Below are 18,588 nucleotides of genomic sequence, written 5' to 3'. Positions count from 1 at the left end.
CCATACCGATAGGGGGCCGATTATATCGTGCATCCCTAGTTTTCTTACAGAATTTCCTTGCATTAAACTTCATCTGGTTTCCTACTAACTCTGGCCAGCTACTAAAGAGTAGCATCCCCACAGCTTCATTCTACTTCCTCCATGTTTGATCATGGCGACGGTGTGTGTATAAAGTATAGCAGACTACTATATAGGTGGCTTCCAAAGGTAAATATTTGAACATGATTTTATTTTTGTACGGCAGCGTAAAAAGTCCTGAAAACAAACTCATACAATTAAGAGAAAAACAAAAATGCTTTTTACTATTTTTAAACAGCTCTTACATTCCGCTGATTTTCCTAAACAGAGTCATTAAATGATCCCAAATGTATTTGTTATTTCTTTAACAGGTGATAACTACATTATTATTACTTGATACATACCGGCTGGAAAAGGTGTAATTGACGTTTGGAGTCCCCTGCAGTTTCCAGAAACAGTGAACATTTTCCAGGTTAATCACGAGACAGTCCAAATCTATCATAAAAACAAAGATTAAAATGTTTGATTGAACAGTGTCATGATGCATATAGAGAAAAATATGTACGTATGTATAAAAATCCACGACTATGTGGATTCCTTGAATAATTATATGTGAAGATTCTCAGTCATCCAGGTCACCCAAACTTGACAAATTCAGTTTAGGCAACTGGTCGTGAAGTTTTCTAGAAGACATTTCGCCTCTCATCCAAGAGGCTTCTTCGGTTTCTAACTAGTGGTGGCGAGCGCTGAGATTAATATATTCTGTGTAACAAAGAATTAAGGGAAACAAGCTTTGGCTCTGATCCCTCACAGTAGATTGCCAAGGAGGTCACATGGGCGGTGTTAATGGTCCTAAGGGGTTCTGATGGGTCTTTAACTCTCTCGTAAGGTGAGGGCATCTGAGAGGTGAATCTTCTGGGCTTTGATCCTAAAAGTGCTTTGTAAGTAGGTGAAAGCTTATGTCTAACACCTCCTCTGTTGAGGGATGTTTTTTCCAGGTTAACAAAGATGGCTATCTTAAACCCTCGTGCAAACCATCTTACTTCCTTTGCCAGAATATGGATGATGTTGTTTTCCTTCAGGTGTCGGTGAACCGCTGAGTCCTGTCCTGAGGGTTTGACGCTCATGTGCAGAGCTGTGTCCCTGTGTAGTGGTTGCTTGGTCTCTCCAATGTTAAGGTCTGTATATTCTTCACTACGCTGAACGGCATAAACCATGTTACCGGCTTTGTTTCTGGGTGCCTTATCTTTGGGGCGAACCAGTTCTTGTCTCAGGGTGTTGCCGGGTTTGAAGTGCACAGGGAGCCGGTGCTGGTTGAAAATCCTCCTGAGTTTTTCAGAGACTCCAGCAACATAGGGAATGATGAAGTTCCTTCTTCTGTTTTCTTCCCTTTCAGGAGACTTTGGAAAAGCCCATCTGGGATAACCACAGTTCTTAAGGGCTGTCCTGATTTGTTTCTGTTCTCTCATCTTCCCTCTCTTACTGGTGGGAATGGTTTTTGCTTGTGTCTGGAGGGTTCTAATGATTCCTTTTGTGTTCTAGTGGGTGGTGTGAGTCAAAACAGAAGTACTGGTCAGTGTGTGTGGGTTTCCTGTAGACTTCTGTGTTGAGTTGTCTGTCTGCCATAATGTGAACCGATCAGTCCAGGAAGGCAAGGTTGTCATCTTTAACATCTATTACAGGTGAAATTGATGTTTCGTTCCACTGCGTTTATGTGATCTGTGAACGTGTTGATATCCTTGCTCTTTATTTTGATCCATGTGTCATTCAAGCAACAAAACCAGTGACTGGGTTTTGTTCCCATCTATGAGTGTAGAGCTCAGCTTTCCACTTCTAACATCTATAAATTCACCACTACGGAAAACACAGGAGAGAGCATCATGCATCCATGCTTCTGCCTGTAGAAAACTTAGTTGAATTAGAAGTATGTGGGGGTGAGACACAAGTCCAGAAGAGGGTAGGTGTGATCAGTGGTCAGGTTGGTCCATTCTGGCAGAGTATGGTCTTGAAGTGAACACATAATTGGAGACCCAGGTCTTATCCGTGTCCAGTTGGCTGATGTTTCTATCCAACACTGGAGCTCCTTTATCCTCTTGGAGAAGTCCTGTGAGCTAGCAATGTCATGTTGGACCAAGGATGGAAGCAAGATGTTTGGCAATGTTGTAAGTGACTGCTTGTATATCTTTGGGAGGCCATAGTCTGGGGAATGGCTTAATCTGGGTACAGTAGTATTGTTGCCTGTCAATGGCTTTGTCCGTTTCTAACTGCTGAAGGCAGGTGATGACCTTCTTGTAGCTGCTGGTGCAATCTTTAGTCTTTCAGAGGTGGCTGTATCACTGAAGATGGCTTTAACTTTGGCGTGGTATTCAGCTGTGTTAAATACAACTGTGCATCTTCCTTTGTCCACTCATAGTATTATGAATTCCTTGTCTCTTTGGAGGGCTCCCCAACACTAGTTAGAACTGATGAAGCCTTTTGGCGAAACTTCTTTACGTCCAGTTGCCTGAACTGAATTTGTCTAGCTTGTCCTTACATAATTTATTTTCCTTAAATTTCTATTTGCTTTATAATCTCTAAACCTTGTAGAAAACCTATGTATTAATTTAAATAGGTATGTATGCTTTATTACAGTTGCTTTTGACCAGTTTATAAAGAGGATCTTTCTACCCTGTTTAATAGACATCTCTCCTGTTTTGTGCTGAAAACAAACTGCTGCTAAAGCAGTTTTTGGTGTCCTATTTTCGCCATGATCAGGATCTTTCACTAATTTATTTTTGTGAATTTGTTAACATCGAAGTCAGGTGTGAGATTTTTAGGTGTGTAACTGGCATAGCAGCAACTGTTTTTTGGCAAAATATAGACAATTTGGCATTTCAACAGCTGAGGGAAAAGGGCAAAAAAACAACAAGTATTTAGTGAAATTTATGTGTTTAAATACATTAAATCCAAAGTAATTATATTCGCATGTATTTGTTCCATATCATTGTTTTGTATTCACTTGTTGATATTCATAGGACAAGTATTTTATATCCAGATGAAGAGCACACAAAAAATATCTTAAGTCAAACAAGCCTAAACTTGTTTGCATTTCCTTGCAGCTAAAACTTGACTAAAACCTTCAACTATGAAGTGACGTAACTGTAACTAACCCTAATAGGCATTTTGTCCAGAAGACTAAGACTAATGCTTCTAAAACAGTCCTGCTCTGAAGCAAAATGAATAAAGAACAATGTCAACATATTCAAATACTATAAACTGACAATGGAAATGAGGCAGATTAACAAATAATAAGATCACAAAATAGTCACGCATTTGATAGATTGGAAGGCAAAATTTTAGTGTTGGAGCCTAATGTTTGGTTTATGTTTGAATATTTTATTCTTTCTAGGTTACTGTTATTTCTCTGATTTAATATAAAATATGAATGTGAAATATTTTTGTTGGTTTGAATTATGAGTTGACTTAATTATGAAATAATTAATTGTTTTGTTATATTTTTTGTTGGCTGAGCATAATTGATGCTGCTTCTAACCCCTTCATTACAGACAGGTCACCGCAGCACCTGTAATATATTAGTGTTTGCTATTGGGGTGAGCTCCTGAATTCAGGCACGCAGCTTTACAGTTTTTGACCGCTGCTGAGTGTTTTTTTGTTTTTTTTTGAGTGGCTTCAAAAGAAAGAAATGAACCGATATGATCTGCCTGTTACGTAACTGTCGAAAGAAAATCTAAGTTTATTTTTTGAAAAAGAAAAAAAAAAACATCTTGAAGGAGAGAATGTGTTGGAATCTATGGTCACTTTAAAATCTTTTAACAGAGCTTGAACGTGTTAGACTTGGATGGATGTTAACCGAGAGCTACGCACATTATTATTGGAAGGATTGCGCTAATAACAGCAAAAGAAAAATCATTCAAAACTGAAAGGCAATTAAAATAAAACAATTCTATTGTAATTTATATAATGGAAAGTTTTTCGTTAAAACTGCAAAAGAGATAAAAAAAAAAAAAAAAAAAAAACAATACAGACATGTTACAGCTTATTTAAACTTGTTCTTCTCATTTTTTTTAATAAATATAAATCTAAAAACATGATTAATGTGAGTGTAAAGTAAAAAGCAGCGATAGATTTAGATTGCGTTTCCCGGCAGTACAGACATGAGCAGAAACAAGCGCACATGAACCCGAGGAGAAATGGCGTCAAAGGGGATTTTCTTGGTTTTACTCTTAATTTTCTGTATAGAACAGAAGTTAGGTTGAAAAGTAAATTACTGAAAACTAAAATCATCGATACATGTTTATTGTACTCAATCAATAATGGATTACTAAAGCATTTTAATAAATAAAAGCTAAGCAGTAAGAAAACTTTTCAATTTCATCTGCCTGAAGTCGTTCAGGAAATCAGGTAGCCCGATAGTTTAAGCACATTTAAACTTAACTATTTAAGTCACTGCCAGTAATACAACCATATGAATATGTTTAACTAGATAAAGATGTATTTAAAAGCTCTTACCAGGTGGTTTATCAGTCATTATTTGACCAAAGAGAGTGAAAAACAGAAATAACCAAGTCGACATCATGAGGCTTGATGTTTTCAGCGTCTACTTCGCTTCAGCTCTCAATTTCCGTGTTTTTTTTTTTTTTTTTTTGTGGGGGTTTTTGCTTCCTGTAAGTGACACTTTCAGTACCTGTTACGCTGTAATTGTCCTTCCTGACAACTTGGTTGTGAACTGAAGTATAACATTCCACCAAGTCAATGTTTTGGGAGTCATATATCATGCTTAGAATTAATATCTTATTTAGAAAGGTACAGATCTGTCCTTAGCTTGATTCTCTAACCTCCTGACAAGTGTGCTGCTATATATTAACACATCCATGTACATCAATATGCAAAGAAAGCTGAAGTTTCTGGCCTAATCACTCTGAGAGCTCATTCACAACATATACAGAAGGTCCTAAAATTTAAACTAAAGCACTGGAGCTCTCATTTGTTTCAGTTACGATCAGAAAGAGTCAACAAGAAGAAAGAAACTGCAATATTGCATTAATTCTGCTGCTGGGTGCTGTTGATTCAAAAGGTCACAAAGACACTTCTCATTTGCTTATGTAATAGATAGTCATTATATAGTGATTTGTGACATGTTTATTTAGGTTGGTTGAATATTCAAAAAATTTCCATTAAAATCCAATAAACTGTTATCAAAAACTATTCTTTCACTCAACAGTCTTTAACGAAAAATGAATTTTTGCTGCAAGTTATTATTATTAAAACAGAGGCCTGTGAAGAAGAATCATTAATTGAGAATCAATTAAGTAAATTGATCTGTTTGTGAGATTTGGAAGATTTATAAGGGAATTTTATGCTTATCAGGATTGAACAGCGAAAGGAAGGTGCTGGATCATTACCATATTTCCACCTTTTTGCTTGAAACTCCATAGGCAGAATTGAATTGAGAACAAAACATTTCACATTAGAAGAGTCCACTTTTATGTGAGCCTAAGTGTGGGTCAAGGGTTCATTGGGGACGGGGCCAAAGACAGCTCTGGAGAATTGAGACAGGCTATGCGCTCAAACCTTCAGCAGGAATTTGCAATTGAAGTACACAATGGTGGAAGGGCAGGTATTGGGACTGGGCTTAAGATGTCATGCTACTTAAGTACAAACTTGACCAAGCAGGATCCCATGTGAATTCGGCGGGGAAAAAAACGTATGTTTTATGTTACAGCGTTTTAGTTAGAACCGAATAAGTGATATGGTGTATATACTGCACTCTATACTTGATGAATTAGTAAAAACTGTAATAGATGAGAGCTACAAATAAAACCTTTATTTAACATATTTCAGTTCAATCTCCCAGAAGTCTCAGAAAATCAGATAGCAACTCTAACATGCAGCTGCCTATAGATGTTAAAGTTATTATGCAGTCTGGTTATTCCACCTGCATTCAGCTTTTCAGCACCTCTTTTTTTCACTTCCAACTGCATTTTTACATAGACCTTTTGCCCCCATAAACAATCTTCACTTTGATTTGGGCAACCAAAAGAGTTATGTCTGAAATTTTAAAATAAAAAATTGTGTACTAGTATATCTATTGAGTTACATGGCAAACTTTGGGTAGAACATTAAATCTGCTTTCCGTTAAAGTGTCCTTAAAAAGGAGTTTTCTTATGACTCTTTGAATAACTCAGTCATTGAAGAGTAGGCTTCAAAAATATCAGAAAAGTGGTTAAATGGGGCAGGATCAGTTACAGGAAACTAGGAAATGTTTAGACCCTTAGTGATGGTCAAGTGCAAAATATGTCATTCGTTACCTAGCGTTTCTGATTACCTGATCCTGGCCTGTTCTTCCTCTCAAATACTGAGCCTGCCTGTACTCATCGGATCTCAGTAGTGAGCGTGTTTTAGCATTACCTTAATGTTTCTGATTACATTATCCTGGTCTGCCTCTCAACCACTGAGCCTGCCTGTTCCTGTTCTGATCTGTTTGCCTCACCTGGCTTCAGACTGCTGAAACTCTGAACCCGCCTGTACCTGTTCTAATCTATTTGCCTGATCTATTTGCCTGACCTGTCTTCAGTCTCCTGCTTTTTCTCCGGGGCTGCAGCATCTGATATCTAGGATTATTCTTATTCTCCTCATTATTATAGGAGAATAAGAATAATCCTAGATATCTTTTTAATACAGTTGCCAAACTCACCCAGAGCCATAGCTCTGTTGAACCATCCATTCCACTTGCTCTCAGCTGTAATGATTTTAGGATATTCTTTATAAATAAGATTGATCTTATTGAAAATAAGATCATAAGCACTCCTCTAAAAACAATTGGTTTATCTCTGGAAGGGAAGGCAGCATCTGAGGTAGCCATAGAATCTGAACCGGGTTTAGACTGCTTTAATCCAGTTAATCTTACAAAGTTAGCAAAACTTGTCTTCATCTAAGCCTCCAATTTGTACAGGTTATTTTAGGAGGTATTCCCTTTGATCTTCTCCATTTTAGATGTGATTAATCTATCTCTGTTAGAGGGATATGTACCAAAGGCTTTTAAGGTTGCTGTAATTAAACCTTTACTTAAGAAATTTACTCTTGACCCAGACAATTTGGTCAATTATAGACCTATATCCAATCTTCATTTCTTATCTAAAATTCTTAAGAAATTAGTTACCAAATAAGTGTGCAATCACTTACACCATAATGAACTTTTTGAAGAGTTTCAGTCTGGCTTTAGAGCTCATCATAGATCTGAAACAGCTCTGGTGAAAGTCACTAATGAAATTCTCATGGCCTCAGATAATGTACTTGTATCTGTACTCGTCCTGTTGGATTTCAGTGCTGCATTTGATACAGTTGATCATGATATTCTTTTGGAAAGACTTGAATATTTTATTGGAATTAAAGGAACAGCACTAGACTGGTTTAAATCTTATCTATCTGATTGATTTCAGTTTGTTCACGTTAATGAAAAATCCTCCTCAAGGATGCTCAAGGATTTCCTCTGGAGTACCACAGGGATCAGTGCTAGGACCAATTTTCTTTTATATATGCTCCCAATCGGTAGAGTTATTAGACAGCATGGGATTAATTTACACTGTTATGCTGATGATACTCAGCTATATCTGTCTATAAATCCAGATGAAGGCATATCTTGAAGACATAAAATCCTGGATGAACTTTCTGCTTCTGAATGCAGACAAAACAGAAGTTATAGTCTTTGATCAGAGTCGTTGAAAAAGAATCTGATTAGTCAGCCACTTAATTTGAATGGAATTAAACTGATTTCAGATAATCAAGTAAAAATTCCTGGTGTTATTATTGATCCGGACCTGTGATTTAAATCCCATTTCAAACAGGTTTTTAGAATTTCCTTCTTTCAGCTGCGGAATATTGCAAAAATTAGAAATATCCTGTCCTGGGGTGAAGCTGAGAAACTAGAAACTAGGACGTAGGGACCCCTATTTCATCATTCTACTTCATTTTATCTCTATTCTGCCACTCTGCAGACTCTGTTAGTTCAATCTGTAATGCTATGCTTATTCTGCTTTTTCTAATAGTAGCTTCATCTGGTCTATTCCTGTTTGGCTGTGACACCATCCTGAAGAGAAATATCAGCTGTGCTACTGCCATCAACACCGTGTCTGTTTTTCAGTGTAGTCCTGTTTCTCTGACCATGACTGGCTGGATGTGCTCTCTTCGTCCTCTGACATGGGAGCTGGCTCAGAGCTCGTCTGCCTGGCTGTGTGTTTCCTGGACAGGGCCGCCTTTTACAGCTGCTTTTTGTGTCTCTGCTTCTGTCTCCTTGAACCCCAGTCGGCCTCGGCAGATGGCCGCTCACACTGAGCCTGGTTCTGCTGGTGGATTCTCCCTGTTCAAAGGGAGTTTTTCCTCTCCACTGTCGCTACAAGCATGTTTAGTGTGAGGGATTGCATTCGAGTCAATGAAACAATGCAATCAACTGGTTTTCCTTAGATAGAAAACTGAATCATTTTGACTGTATGATCTTGTGAAATGTAAAGTGCCTTGAGATGACATGTGTTGTGAATTGGTGCTATATAAATAGTGAATTGAATTGAAACTATTAAACCAGGTTAGTGACTCACATTCATAATCTTCCTCCTTATTTGCTAAGATTTTCAATCATTTTATTGTTGTTTCTACTAGCAAACTAGCATGTTTAGCCTGAAGAATAAAAGAGGAGGAAAAAGAAAGAGGGATTAGAAATATCAATCAACAAAATTTGGTCTTGAATTTTTTTTTAATAAAAAGAAAAATAGCAAGTTAACATCAGGTATTACAAATCTGGGTAAGCAACGCACATTTAATATAACGGATATAAGCAATAAAATTAAGAATTAGTTATAAAAGATTAAACTCAAAGGTGAATATTTGTAAAACCTTAAAACATGCATCACTGGAAGTAGAGTGATACAGTGATACAATGATACAGTGGTAATTTTACAACCCTGGATAGGCTATCAAATTATAACTGCTTCCCAAAATAATGATACAAAATAACATTGTGAACACTTTTTGGTTAACTATAACTATTCATTTCCTGCATCAACTTTAAAGTCAACAGGTATGTTTTTTAGTATAAGTTCTTACATTTATAATAAAAAATACATTCATACAATATCTTTCAGTCTCTCAGCTTCAACATAGATAAAAATGTTAATTGAAAGAAGTAAAATAAACAAGTGGTTTGTAATTTGTTTGTACGCCTCTTCATAAATCCCACTTCAAAATATCTAAAACTAGAACATACTTTTTGAACGTGTCCTCAATATAAACCAACCTGCTAAGAAACCCATTTTTGGACTATTTTTCAAGGTTCAAAACATCTTTCTGCTACTATATATAGTTTAGAAATCCTGATGCTATCGTACATGGGTCACAAATGCATGATGCATGACCTTTTATTTCCAGTTTACTTGCTTGATTTTTTCATGTTTTTCTGAAATCCAGCTATTGTCCTATTCCTACAGTATGTCAGGACATTTGTCCAACAACAAAAAGAAGAATTGTTCCAATTTGACAGATCAAAATTTGCCTCAAACAACATTTACACCGAAGCCTTCAGCCCTGCCCCATCCCCTGCGATGGTGATAGAGCAGTCGGTTTGATCGGTGGAGGTGGTAAGGTTGGAGCTGTCAGAGCCGTTGCTGTCGGACCGCGAGACAGGTTGGTACTCGCTCACAGTGCAGGCTCGCTCATTGAAGGTGCTATTAAATCCATCTTTAATAAGGCCTTTGGGGAAATGAAACCAATCCTTAAAAAAAAAAGAAAAAAGGTAATTTTCTTGCATCATCATTCATACATTTATTACATCACATATGAATAAAGAGATGAAAGAGTTTATTTTTTTTGTTTTGATCAGGAATTCATGGTTTGTCTGACAGTGTAAATTGAAACCTGTGTAAAGATATTTAGTAATGTGCCACTAATACTTGTGTCATTCAATCAAAACAAAGTGTGATTATAAAGGTGAACTCATCCTTAAACACACAACATTGTTAAAATTTCCATCACACTTGTCCCTGCTGGGGACAGCAAGGGGTGCTGGTGCCTATCTTCAGCTGTCAATAGGCAAGAAGCTGGGTACAACCTGGACAGGTCGCCAGTCCATCGCAGGGCAAGACAGAGACAAACAGGACAAACAACCATTCACACACTCACACCCGTGGAGAATCTACAGAAGCCAAACAACCTGTGGGAGGAAGCTGGAGTACCCAGAGAGAACTCATGCATGCACAGGGAGAACATGCAAACTCCATGCAGAAAGACCCTGGGCCAGGAATTGAACCCAGAACCTTCTTGCTGTAGGGCAGCAGTACTACCCACTGCTCCACTGTGAGATGTCATGAGTTAGTTTCTCCCTTGCTTTTCTCTTGTAAGGAAGGAAACCCTTTCACATCTAAATATAATTTTACCATGGCATTTCTTTGTAGATACTATATCATAGATGCTTTTCCATATGTTCAGGTTCATGTAACCCAAGCTTTGCTAGACTGCAGCAAGAAACAAACAAACAGGATGAAATATTAATCTTGTAGATTACCTCAACATCAGGAGAGTTCAGTACGGGCTTGGGAAGTGGAGGGATTAGGATGATTTTAATCCTGTGTGGGAATAACACACAATTTCATATAAACCGACATACATTACAGGCATTGGTATTTTACTGAATTGTAGTAATTGGCTTATTTGTCTGAAAACAAGATAGTACATAGAATATTAAACATCAGATTTAATACAGTACGGGTATTTTTCTCTACCACAAATGTGCATTATTTGACTATTTTTTGCATAGTGAAGACATGTTTAAGTGTAACAATGAACTGTTCATTTCTGTATTTAATGATAATAATTAAATAAATTTCAGTTACAGGTTTCAGATTCGAAAAGCAATAGGAAGGTTAGAATAAAAAAGATGCAAAAAGCAAGAAAAGTTGAAAAAGTTGAAATATATAACAGTTCAGGAGCAAGATAGATAGATAGATAGATAGATAGATAGATAGATAGATAGATAGAAATTGTTTTTGAAAAAAACATGCAAACATGCACATTTTTTACATAAAAAAACATTTCTTTGGTTGTTATTATTATCAATTAATGCAATATTATTTGTTTTTTTTTTTTTTTTACTAAAGTTAGCATGAATTAGAAAAAAAACAAAACCATGTTTTTTTCATATGCTCACCTGGTCAATGTGTGGTAAAGTGGTTACATTTATTATTTTAAGTATTAGAGATTTGATGTGTATAGTATATCACTCCATGGTTGCATATAATATATTATTTTATGATGTCATTTATTGTAATTGTTTTTACTTTTTGTTTTCTTTTCTCCGTTTCATTCAAAAAGACCAGTGTTGTGAATTAGCCATGGCTGTAGACGCTGTGATGCTGTGATGCAGACATCAGATTATTTCTCATATAATGATCTATGTTTATCTGACTCTAGAAAATACTGTACACCAAATATAAAACATGCAGTTTTCACTGCATGAGGTTAAACAGCAAAAAAAATACAATAAAGATAGTAAGAAAAATATTACTGGTCAAAGCAACAATTTATTTGAACAAAACTTAAAGAATAAAATGACTGTAATAAAAAAATAATACCTGAATAATTTAATATATTTAAATTTTCTGTAAAATGTACATTTATAGTTTAGATGAAAATTTGGTTTGAATTAAAATGACAAAATAAAAAAGTAATGAATCCTGACATGACCTACCGTTCACTGTGCAGTAAGATCATGACCAGAAGAATGAGGGTGGTGGCACCAGCAGCATACAGCACCGCTGTCCACACTGATATTCCATTATTTCTTATATTTGTGTCTGGGAAAAGGTTTAATGTTCTGTTAACTTAGATTTTTTTTCTGCATGTGCAAAATGTTTAGTATGGAAAAATGAATCCTGCAGCCTTACCTGTGGTGTTATTGAATCCCCAGACCACAGGCTCGCTCCAGTCGCTCCAATATTCCGAGTCTCCACAGTCATACTTTAATTTGCTCCTCACCTGTAGCTCATATCTGGAGCTGCTGGAGGGCAACTTCTGGCAATAACTCTGCTTATGAAACACTGACAAAATCTATGGCAGAAAACAGCTCATGAGATGTCGGATCATTAGAAGGAATATAATGAGAAGAAGAAAACAAGCACCTCCCAGTCGCTGTTGTTGATTCTGATTCGTACTTCACTGTCGACACATTTGGGGTTAGTCTGGTTCCAGTAAAACCACAGGTTAAAATCAGATCCATTCTTTACCGTCAGGTTGGTTGGTGGGTTTAATTTCACTAATGACAGCAGGGACAGAGGTACAGAGGTACAGAGAAATGTAATGTAATTTAAATCATTAAATCAAAACAGGATTCTGGATTTTTAAATATGCAAGATTTTTAGAAGAAACTATTTATTTTTTCACGGAGTTGTTCTATTACCTACCTTTAGTTTTAAGTTGAAGTTCCTTCTGAAACACCTGACTGCCGTCACTCAGTTTGGTGTAAAATGTGTCAAATCTCTGGCGTCTGGTGTAGTTGTAGGGACGCCTACATCCAATGTTTATTCCGTTCTCTAACAGATATTCAGCACAGCTACTTTGATCCTCTCCTTCAAACCTGTGTAAAAATGTTCTGTTATTTAACTAGATTACACTCATAACAATTGTAGCTATGACAAGGTCACATACTATATTAGAAAGAATCTGTGGTGTGACTTTTGCCGGCTAGTGGTTGTTTTACGAATGTGGGAACATATTACACTTTAGAATACAATAGCGCAAATTGAACTGCAAACAATTAACTATGTTGCTAATATACCTCATACTCACCAGAAGCACATGTTAAAGCATCCTTGCCAAAGAGAGAAGTACATTGTTTTTGTGGAAAACTAAGGCCTCACCAAAATAATACAAATAGAGTTTTGAATTTAGATAAAGGGTCTGCAACCTGCCGCTAGTAGAGCCACATGTGGCTTCTTACATTACCCAATGTGGCTCTAAATAACTTTATTGAAGTAATTTTTTTTTTAAATGTAAAGGCCAATAAAGACAGCTTGGGTGTTTTTTCATGGGATACATGAAAAAACACATGCATTTGTGCAATCATTGAAAACAGATATTTGAGAAACAATATATCATATAAAGTAATTTTGAAAATCTTTGTTCTGTAAACTATTTGGGTTTTTTTTCTTAGCATTTTTGCCACAGCTCTGTGTTTCAGAACATTAATCGAGTAAGTCAAAGATAACATGCGTAAACACCATACTAAGTTTTAAACACCAAAAGTAGATTTAGAAATAAAGATTTTTGTAGTTAAAGGTATAGAGGACAACCTTTTATTTCCGGGTGGATCACCTAAATAAGTGGTCCTCCTAACTGTCAATCATTTGGTGATATGTTTACGTAAGGCTGTCGAACGTGCTTGTTGTCAGTTAGCTCTTTTTCTTTGCATGCTCACTTTCAGGCGTATATGTGTGGTGAGCTACAGTTTCAGACAGTCATTGAAGCTCACCTTTCTCACCGTGGTTATTTGAAAATGCCCAAGGGTTGTAAGAAAAAAAGTGTCTAGGCAGGTATATCCCAGAATGTTTTTCAATAAGAGCTCCCCATCGCAAAGCATTTTGGGAATTGCTGTCATATCGGCCAGCAGTCGCCATAGACTACCGCTACCAGACAGCGGCGACTAATAACAAAGATGGAGCAGGCACAGCGCTGTGGAGGAGGAGTTACGTGACCAACGGGGAGCAAAAATCAGTGATCATCTGTCTGAATGGTCAGTTAAGTTCGTTATAAAGTCCACTACATAGTCCAGGGCTCGATGTCAACCATCGCCTGATCTCCCGGGGCAAGTAGTTTTTATTGTCGGGAGAGTACAAATTTCATTGCACTTGCCCGGCGGGCAAAATCGCAAAAAAAAAATTTTTTATCACTCAAATTTACTTTAAAATAACCGACATTCGACGAAAATGACCTAGATGTGTTGCCGGCGCCATTTTTGTTGTTTTGTACATGATTTTTGTACGTGATTTTAAAAAGGTGTGTGATTTGAAAAAGCCGGGTGATTTTCCGCCAGATGGCGTGATTTTTGTCCACCTAGCGGTAATTTTGATGTAGTTACCAAAACGACAAACGGCTGCATTTATTTTGTCAGGGAAAACTAATCCTGAGTCGGTTAAAAGTCAGGGAATTCTGATATTATGTAAGACTGTGGAAACACTGTATAAAATAATTATGTATAATGATTCTCTAGAAAAGTCACATTATACTGTATTAATAGTATTATCTTGTATAAACATACCGTGACTCTAAAATAAAAGTTATTCATTTGTGAGATTGACTTCTGTCTTGTGATTTATCTTAAGATTTTAACCTGTCAAGTTTTTTTTAGATTTTTAACATTACAATTTATATTTTTCCAAGCACACAACAGTTTAAAGCAAAGTTTAGTTTGAAAAGAATGTGCAGGAATGATTGAAAAGCATGTTAACACGGTAATGTAGGCTTGAGTTCATTATCTGACGCATGCATATACACACCAGGAACCTGGAAACTTAAAAAATACTGAATTACAAAAAACATTTAAAAAACAAACATGTTTCATTGATATATACAAAAATGAATATTAGGAACTATATTTATCAAACATTATACTGGGCAAGTAAATTTTGTTTCTGGGCAAATAAAATGTGAAAGTCACTTGCCCTTTGGGCAAATGGTAAAAATCTTTAACATCAACCCCTGTAGTCCCCACTCTATATTGTGATTGAGGGATTTAGGGGTTAGAGCGGACGTTCAAACTTAATAGGCTTGTATGAGCTATGAGAACAGTAACTTTTAAACAGAGCGTGCACGAGGAGAAATGGGCTTGTGTATGCTCTTGCGCACGATGAATAGGTGTTCCCTCTTGGGAGCGGGTACAGGGTTGTGCGTGTGCATTTTTTTTCTCAAGTGGACAGGGCGGGTCTTTGCGAAAAAAAAACTTTACGAAAATTGTCCGCAATACCTTTAAGAGAAAAAAAACATACTCCTAACATCCTCTCCATGTGTATAAAGGGACCCTTTCTCCTATTACAAAAACAAGACTACAGTTTATCACACCTGAGTTTACTTCTATGGCCACAACCAGGCCTGGTTACTTCCAAACCTGTCCTCAATCAAGAAATCGCTCAAATAAGATCTGCTGTCGGAGTATAGCGAAAATTCCTCGTAAGCTATATCAAGCCAAGATCTAAGGAAATTCAGAAAAAAAACATTAGAAATAAACAGAGATGTACAAAAGAAGTACAAATACTTCGTTACTGTACTCAAGTAGATTTTTCTGATATTTTTACTTTACTGCTTATTTTAATGGCGACTTTTTACTTCTACTCCTTACATTTTTACACAAATATCTGTACTTTCTACTCCTTACATTTTAAAAAATTGTCTCGTTACTTTAGTTTTGAATCGTTTCAATGGAGTTACCGTTATTATTTTTCACATCATCAATACCAAATTCAATCTAATTGGATGGGAATCTACGTTGCATTTGACGCACCACTACAAGATGAATCGACAGATTCGGCGGTATTCATTGGCGGCAAATCATTGCAGGTTGTTGGCGGTGGCGTTAGCATAGTAGTATGGACGACGAGATGATTGAAAATCATCGTCCTATTGGCAGACATCCATTTAAAATGTAGGCAACGGCATGAAAAAAGTGGTTTCTACTTTTACTTTTATACTTTAAGTAAATTTACAAGCCTGTACTTTGTTACTTTTACTTGAGTAAAGAAGTTTAATCAGTACTTCCTCTTTTACCAGAGTATTTTTTAACACAACTATCTGTACTTTTACTCAAGTACGGAAAGTGAGTACTTTTGCCATCTCTGGAAATAAAGGGTTACAAAAATCTTCAGGAGTCCACCAAATCCCACTGAGAGACACTACCAACATATGGAGAAAACTTCCAACGGTGGGGAATCTTTCTATGAGCTGCCAGCTGACCAGTATGAACTCCTTCAAAAGGAATCCAAAAAAACTGCAGCCCTCACTTGAGTCACTTAAAGGTATAGTTTTTCTGGGTGGATCATCAAAATAAGTGGTCCTCCTAATTGCCAATCATTTGTGTGATATGTCTACGTAAGGCCATCCTACGTTCTCATCTCCATTTTCATTTACCTGTGGTGAGTCTGACATAGTGAAAAAATTGCAAATCTTTTGGAAAGTAAGCTTGTAAGAGCGATATAAACAGCAACTTTTAAACAGAGCGTGCATGAGGATAAATGGATTTCTTTAATAGGCGTTCCCTCTTGGGAGCGGGTACAGCACTGTGTGCATTTTATTTTTTAAATGGAGAGGGCAGGTTTTTTAGAAAATTTGCGCAAAATCCTCCACTATAGCTGTAATTAATGTCAGTGTTTATGCTTCACTATGACATTCAGGCTTGTCTCATTATTTCCAGAACATGATCCCACAGACATCTGTGGACAAAACTTAAACTTTTTTTTAGAAAGAGTGTATCCCCATAACATCTATTGTAAATTGAGCCCTACATTTTAAAAATAGGAACAACAGCACATAACCGCCACTTTATTTAACCCTACTGTGATAAATAGAACCATGAGTTCCTAAAGAATTCCTGAGCAAGAACCTCCAGCCATCTGTAACTAATCTCAACCTGAAATGAACCTGTAATCTGCAGGAGAACAATGACCCAAAAACACAAAGCAGGTTCAACTCTCTAATCAAGATTTGTAGATCCTAGTTAAAGGCCTGACCTGAATCCTATTCAGTTTCTATGGCATTACCTTCAAAAGCCTGTTTATACCTTCCATTCTGTCTGAAATACATCAATTCTGCATAGAGAAGTGGGATAAAATTACCATAGCTTTTTCACAACCCCTAAGGTAGGTAATTATTGATGCTAAATACTTTTAATAAACTGTTTGGAGAAACTATTTAAAAGGATATCAAATTTATGTTATATTTTTTAACTCAATACAACTGAATGCTTTGTAGGTTTACCTCTTTTAGCATGATGTATCTCCAGCTTTAAATAGAACTTAGCTTCTAGCCAGAAGTATTTTTATTATCGTGAGTATAAGTATCTCACCTTCAGAAAAACAACACCTTTTAAAAAGCAGCAGCTTCTATTCTGAACTTTATAGCGTAATCACCCACAAGAATAAGTATATCAGTAAGTATCAAATAGACTCGGTCATCAATATCTTTGTTCTTTGTCACAAATTTAAGCCATTTTAGTCGACACGTTTTTTTTCACACTGGCTATTTTGCTTCTTCTGTGTTCTTCTTTGTTTTACTTATGCTTTGTTTTGGGTTTCTTTACTAAATTATTAAATAATATTGAAAACTGTGACTAGTGATTCCAAGTTTAATGATTATACATTTAGCTAGATTTCCCTGCATTTAGCTTAAGTTGACTGAGTTTTTATATTTAAATGCTTTTAAGTTGAAAGTGAAAGAATTTGAAGCAGCCTCAATGATCTGTAATTGTTTTACTTGATATGTTTTTTATTTATTATGTACCTGTCATTTTTAAGTATCTATGTTTAATGTAACTTATATAGCTTTGCTGCCTCTTGACCAAGACTCCCTTGAAAAAGAAGTTTTTAATCTCAATGGGATTTTTTTCTCCTGGTTAAATAATAAAAAAAATAGCTTAGTCTAACACCCTGCTAACTCTGAAAGGCTGCTAAAGAGTAACATTTCCACAGCATAATTCTGCCATCACCATATTTGATCATAAGGAATGTGTGTGTTTAAAGTATTGTAAGGCAGACTGTATTTACTAGTGTCCCAAAGTGGTCAACCATTATTTTATATTAGTATGACAGTAAAAAAAAAAAAAAAAAAAAAATATATATATATATATATATATATATATATAATTTTTTTTTCTTCATTTGATTGTTATTTAACAAAGGTTATTTGAGGTCACAAAACAATAAACTCAAATATTTTTTTTTGTCAGTTCCTCTATGTTATTACTAGATTATTACCACTAGATACATACCGGCTGGAAAAAGTGTAATTGACGTCTGGAGTTTCCTGCAGGTTCCAGGAACAGTTAACATATTCCAGGTTAATCACCATGCACTGCAGATCTATCATGACACAAACATATTGAACAGTTTCATGATACATATGGACAAAAATGTGTACAGCTGCAAATATAACCTAGAAGTCAAATTCACATCATTATGTACATTTTTTAACATATGTATTTGTTTCTTTCTTCATTTTTTCCTCTTCAAACCTTTGCATTGATAAATACATTATCTATGCATTCAGCATAGATAATGTATTTATCTGCAAACACTACTATATTATACTATACTATACTTTTTTTAAACTGTCACAAGTACAGAGTAATGAAATTCACTCTGCATTTAACCAATCCCCTTGGAGAGCAGTGGGCTGCCATTGTGCAAAAAATTGATTATAAAAAATGTTAATATATACAATAATGTCCTAAACAGCATGCCGCACTATTTCTGTCATATTTGTCACAATTGTCCCATATATCCATATATATAGATATATAAAGAGGAATATAATCATATATATATT

General features: G+C 35.9%; 1 protein-coding gene across 3 annotated transcripts in view; it reads right to left on the bottom strand.

Moving 5' to 3' along the window:
* The window catches only part of LOC107084171 (cytokine receptor common subunit gamma-like), a 27,295-nt gene that overhangs the window by 6,990 nt on the left and 1,717 nt on the right, over positions 1 to 18,588 (bottom strand). Inside the window, exons 2-8 of one of the 3 annotated variants that reach the window (XM_015373882.1) lie at positions 18,032 to 18,122; positions 12,462 to 12,634; positions 12,180 to 12,313; positions 11,946 to 12,108; positions 11,750 to 11,855; positions 10,568 to 10,628; positions 8,788 to 9,778 (exon numbers count right to left, since the gene is read on the bottom strand). In XM_015373882.1, the coding sequence (XP_015229368.1) occupies positions 9,572 to 9,778; positions 10,568 to 10,628; positions 11,750 to 11,855; positions 11,946 to 12,108; positions 12,180 to 12,313; positions 12,462 to 12,634; positions 18,032 to 18,122 (935 nt within the window). In that variant the 3' untranslated portion in view covers positions 8,788 to 9,571. Of the gene's footprint in view, positions 1 to 8,787; positions 9,779 to 10,567; positions 10,629 to 11,749; positions 11,856 to 11,945; positions 12,109 to 12,179; positions 12,314 to 12,461; positions 12,635 to 18,031; positions 18,123 to 18,588 lie in introns of those variants that run through there. The other 2 variants (XM_015373881.1, XM_015373880.1) reach the window with 2 other exon arrangements.

Source organism: Cyprinodon variegatus, unplaced genomic scaffold (assembly GCF_000732505.1).
Source record: "Cyprinodon variegatus isolate N-32 unplaced genomic scaffold, C_variegatus-1.0 Scaffold94, whole genome shotgun sequence".
NCBI lineage: Eukaryota > Metazoa > Chordata > Actinopteri > Cyprinodontiformes > Cyprinodontidae > Cyprinodon > Cyprinodon variegatus.
Note: the sequence above shows the minus strand (reverse complement) of the source record. Positions and strands in the feature narration are given on the sequence as shown.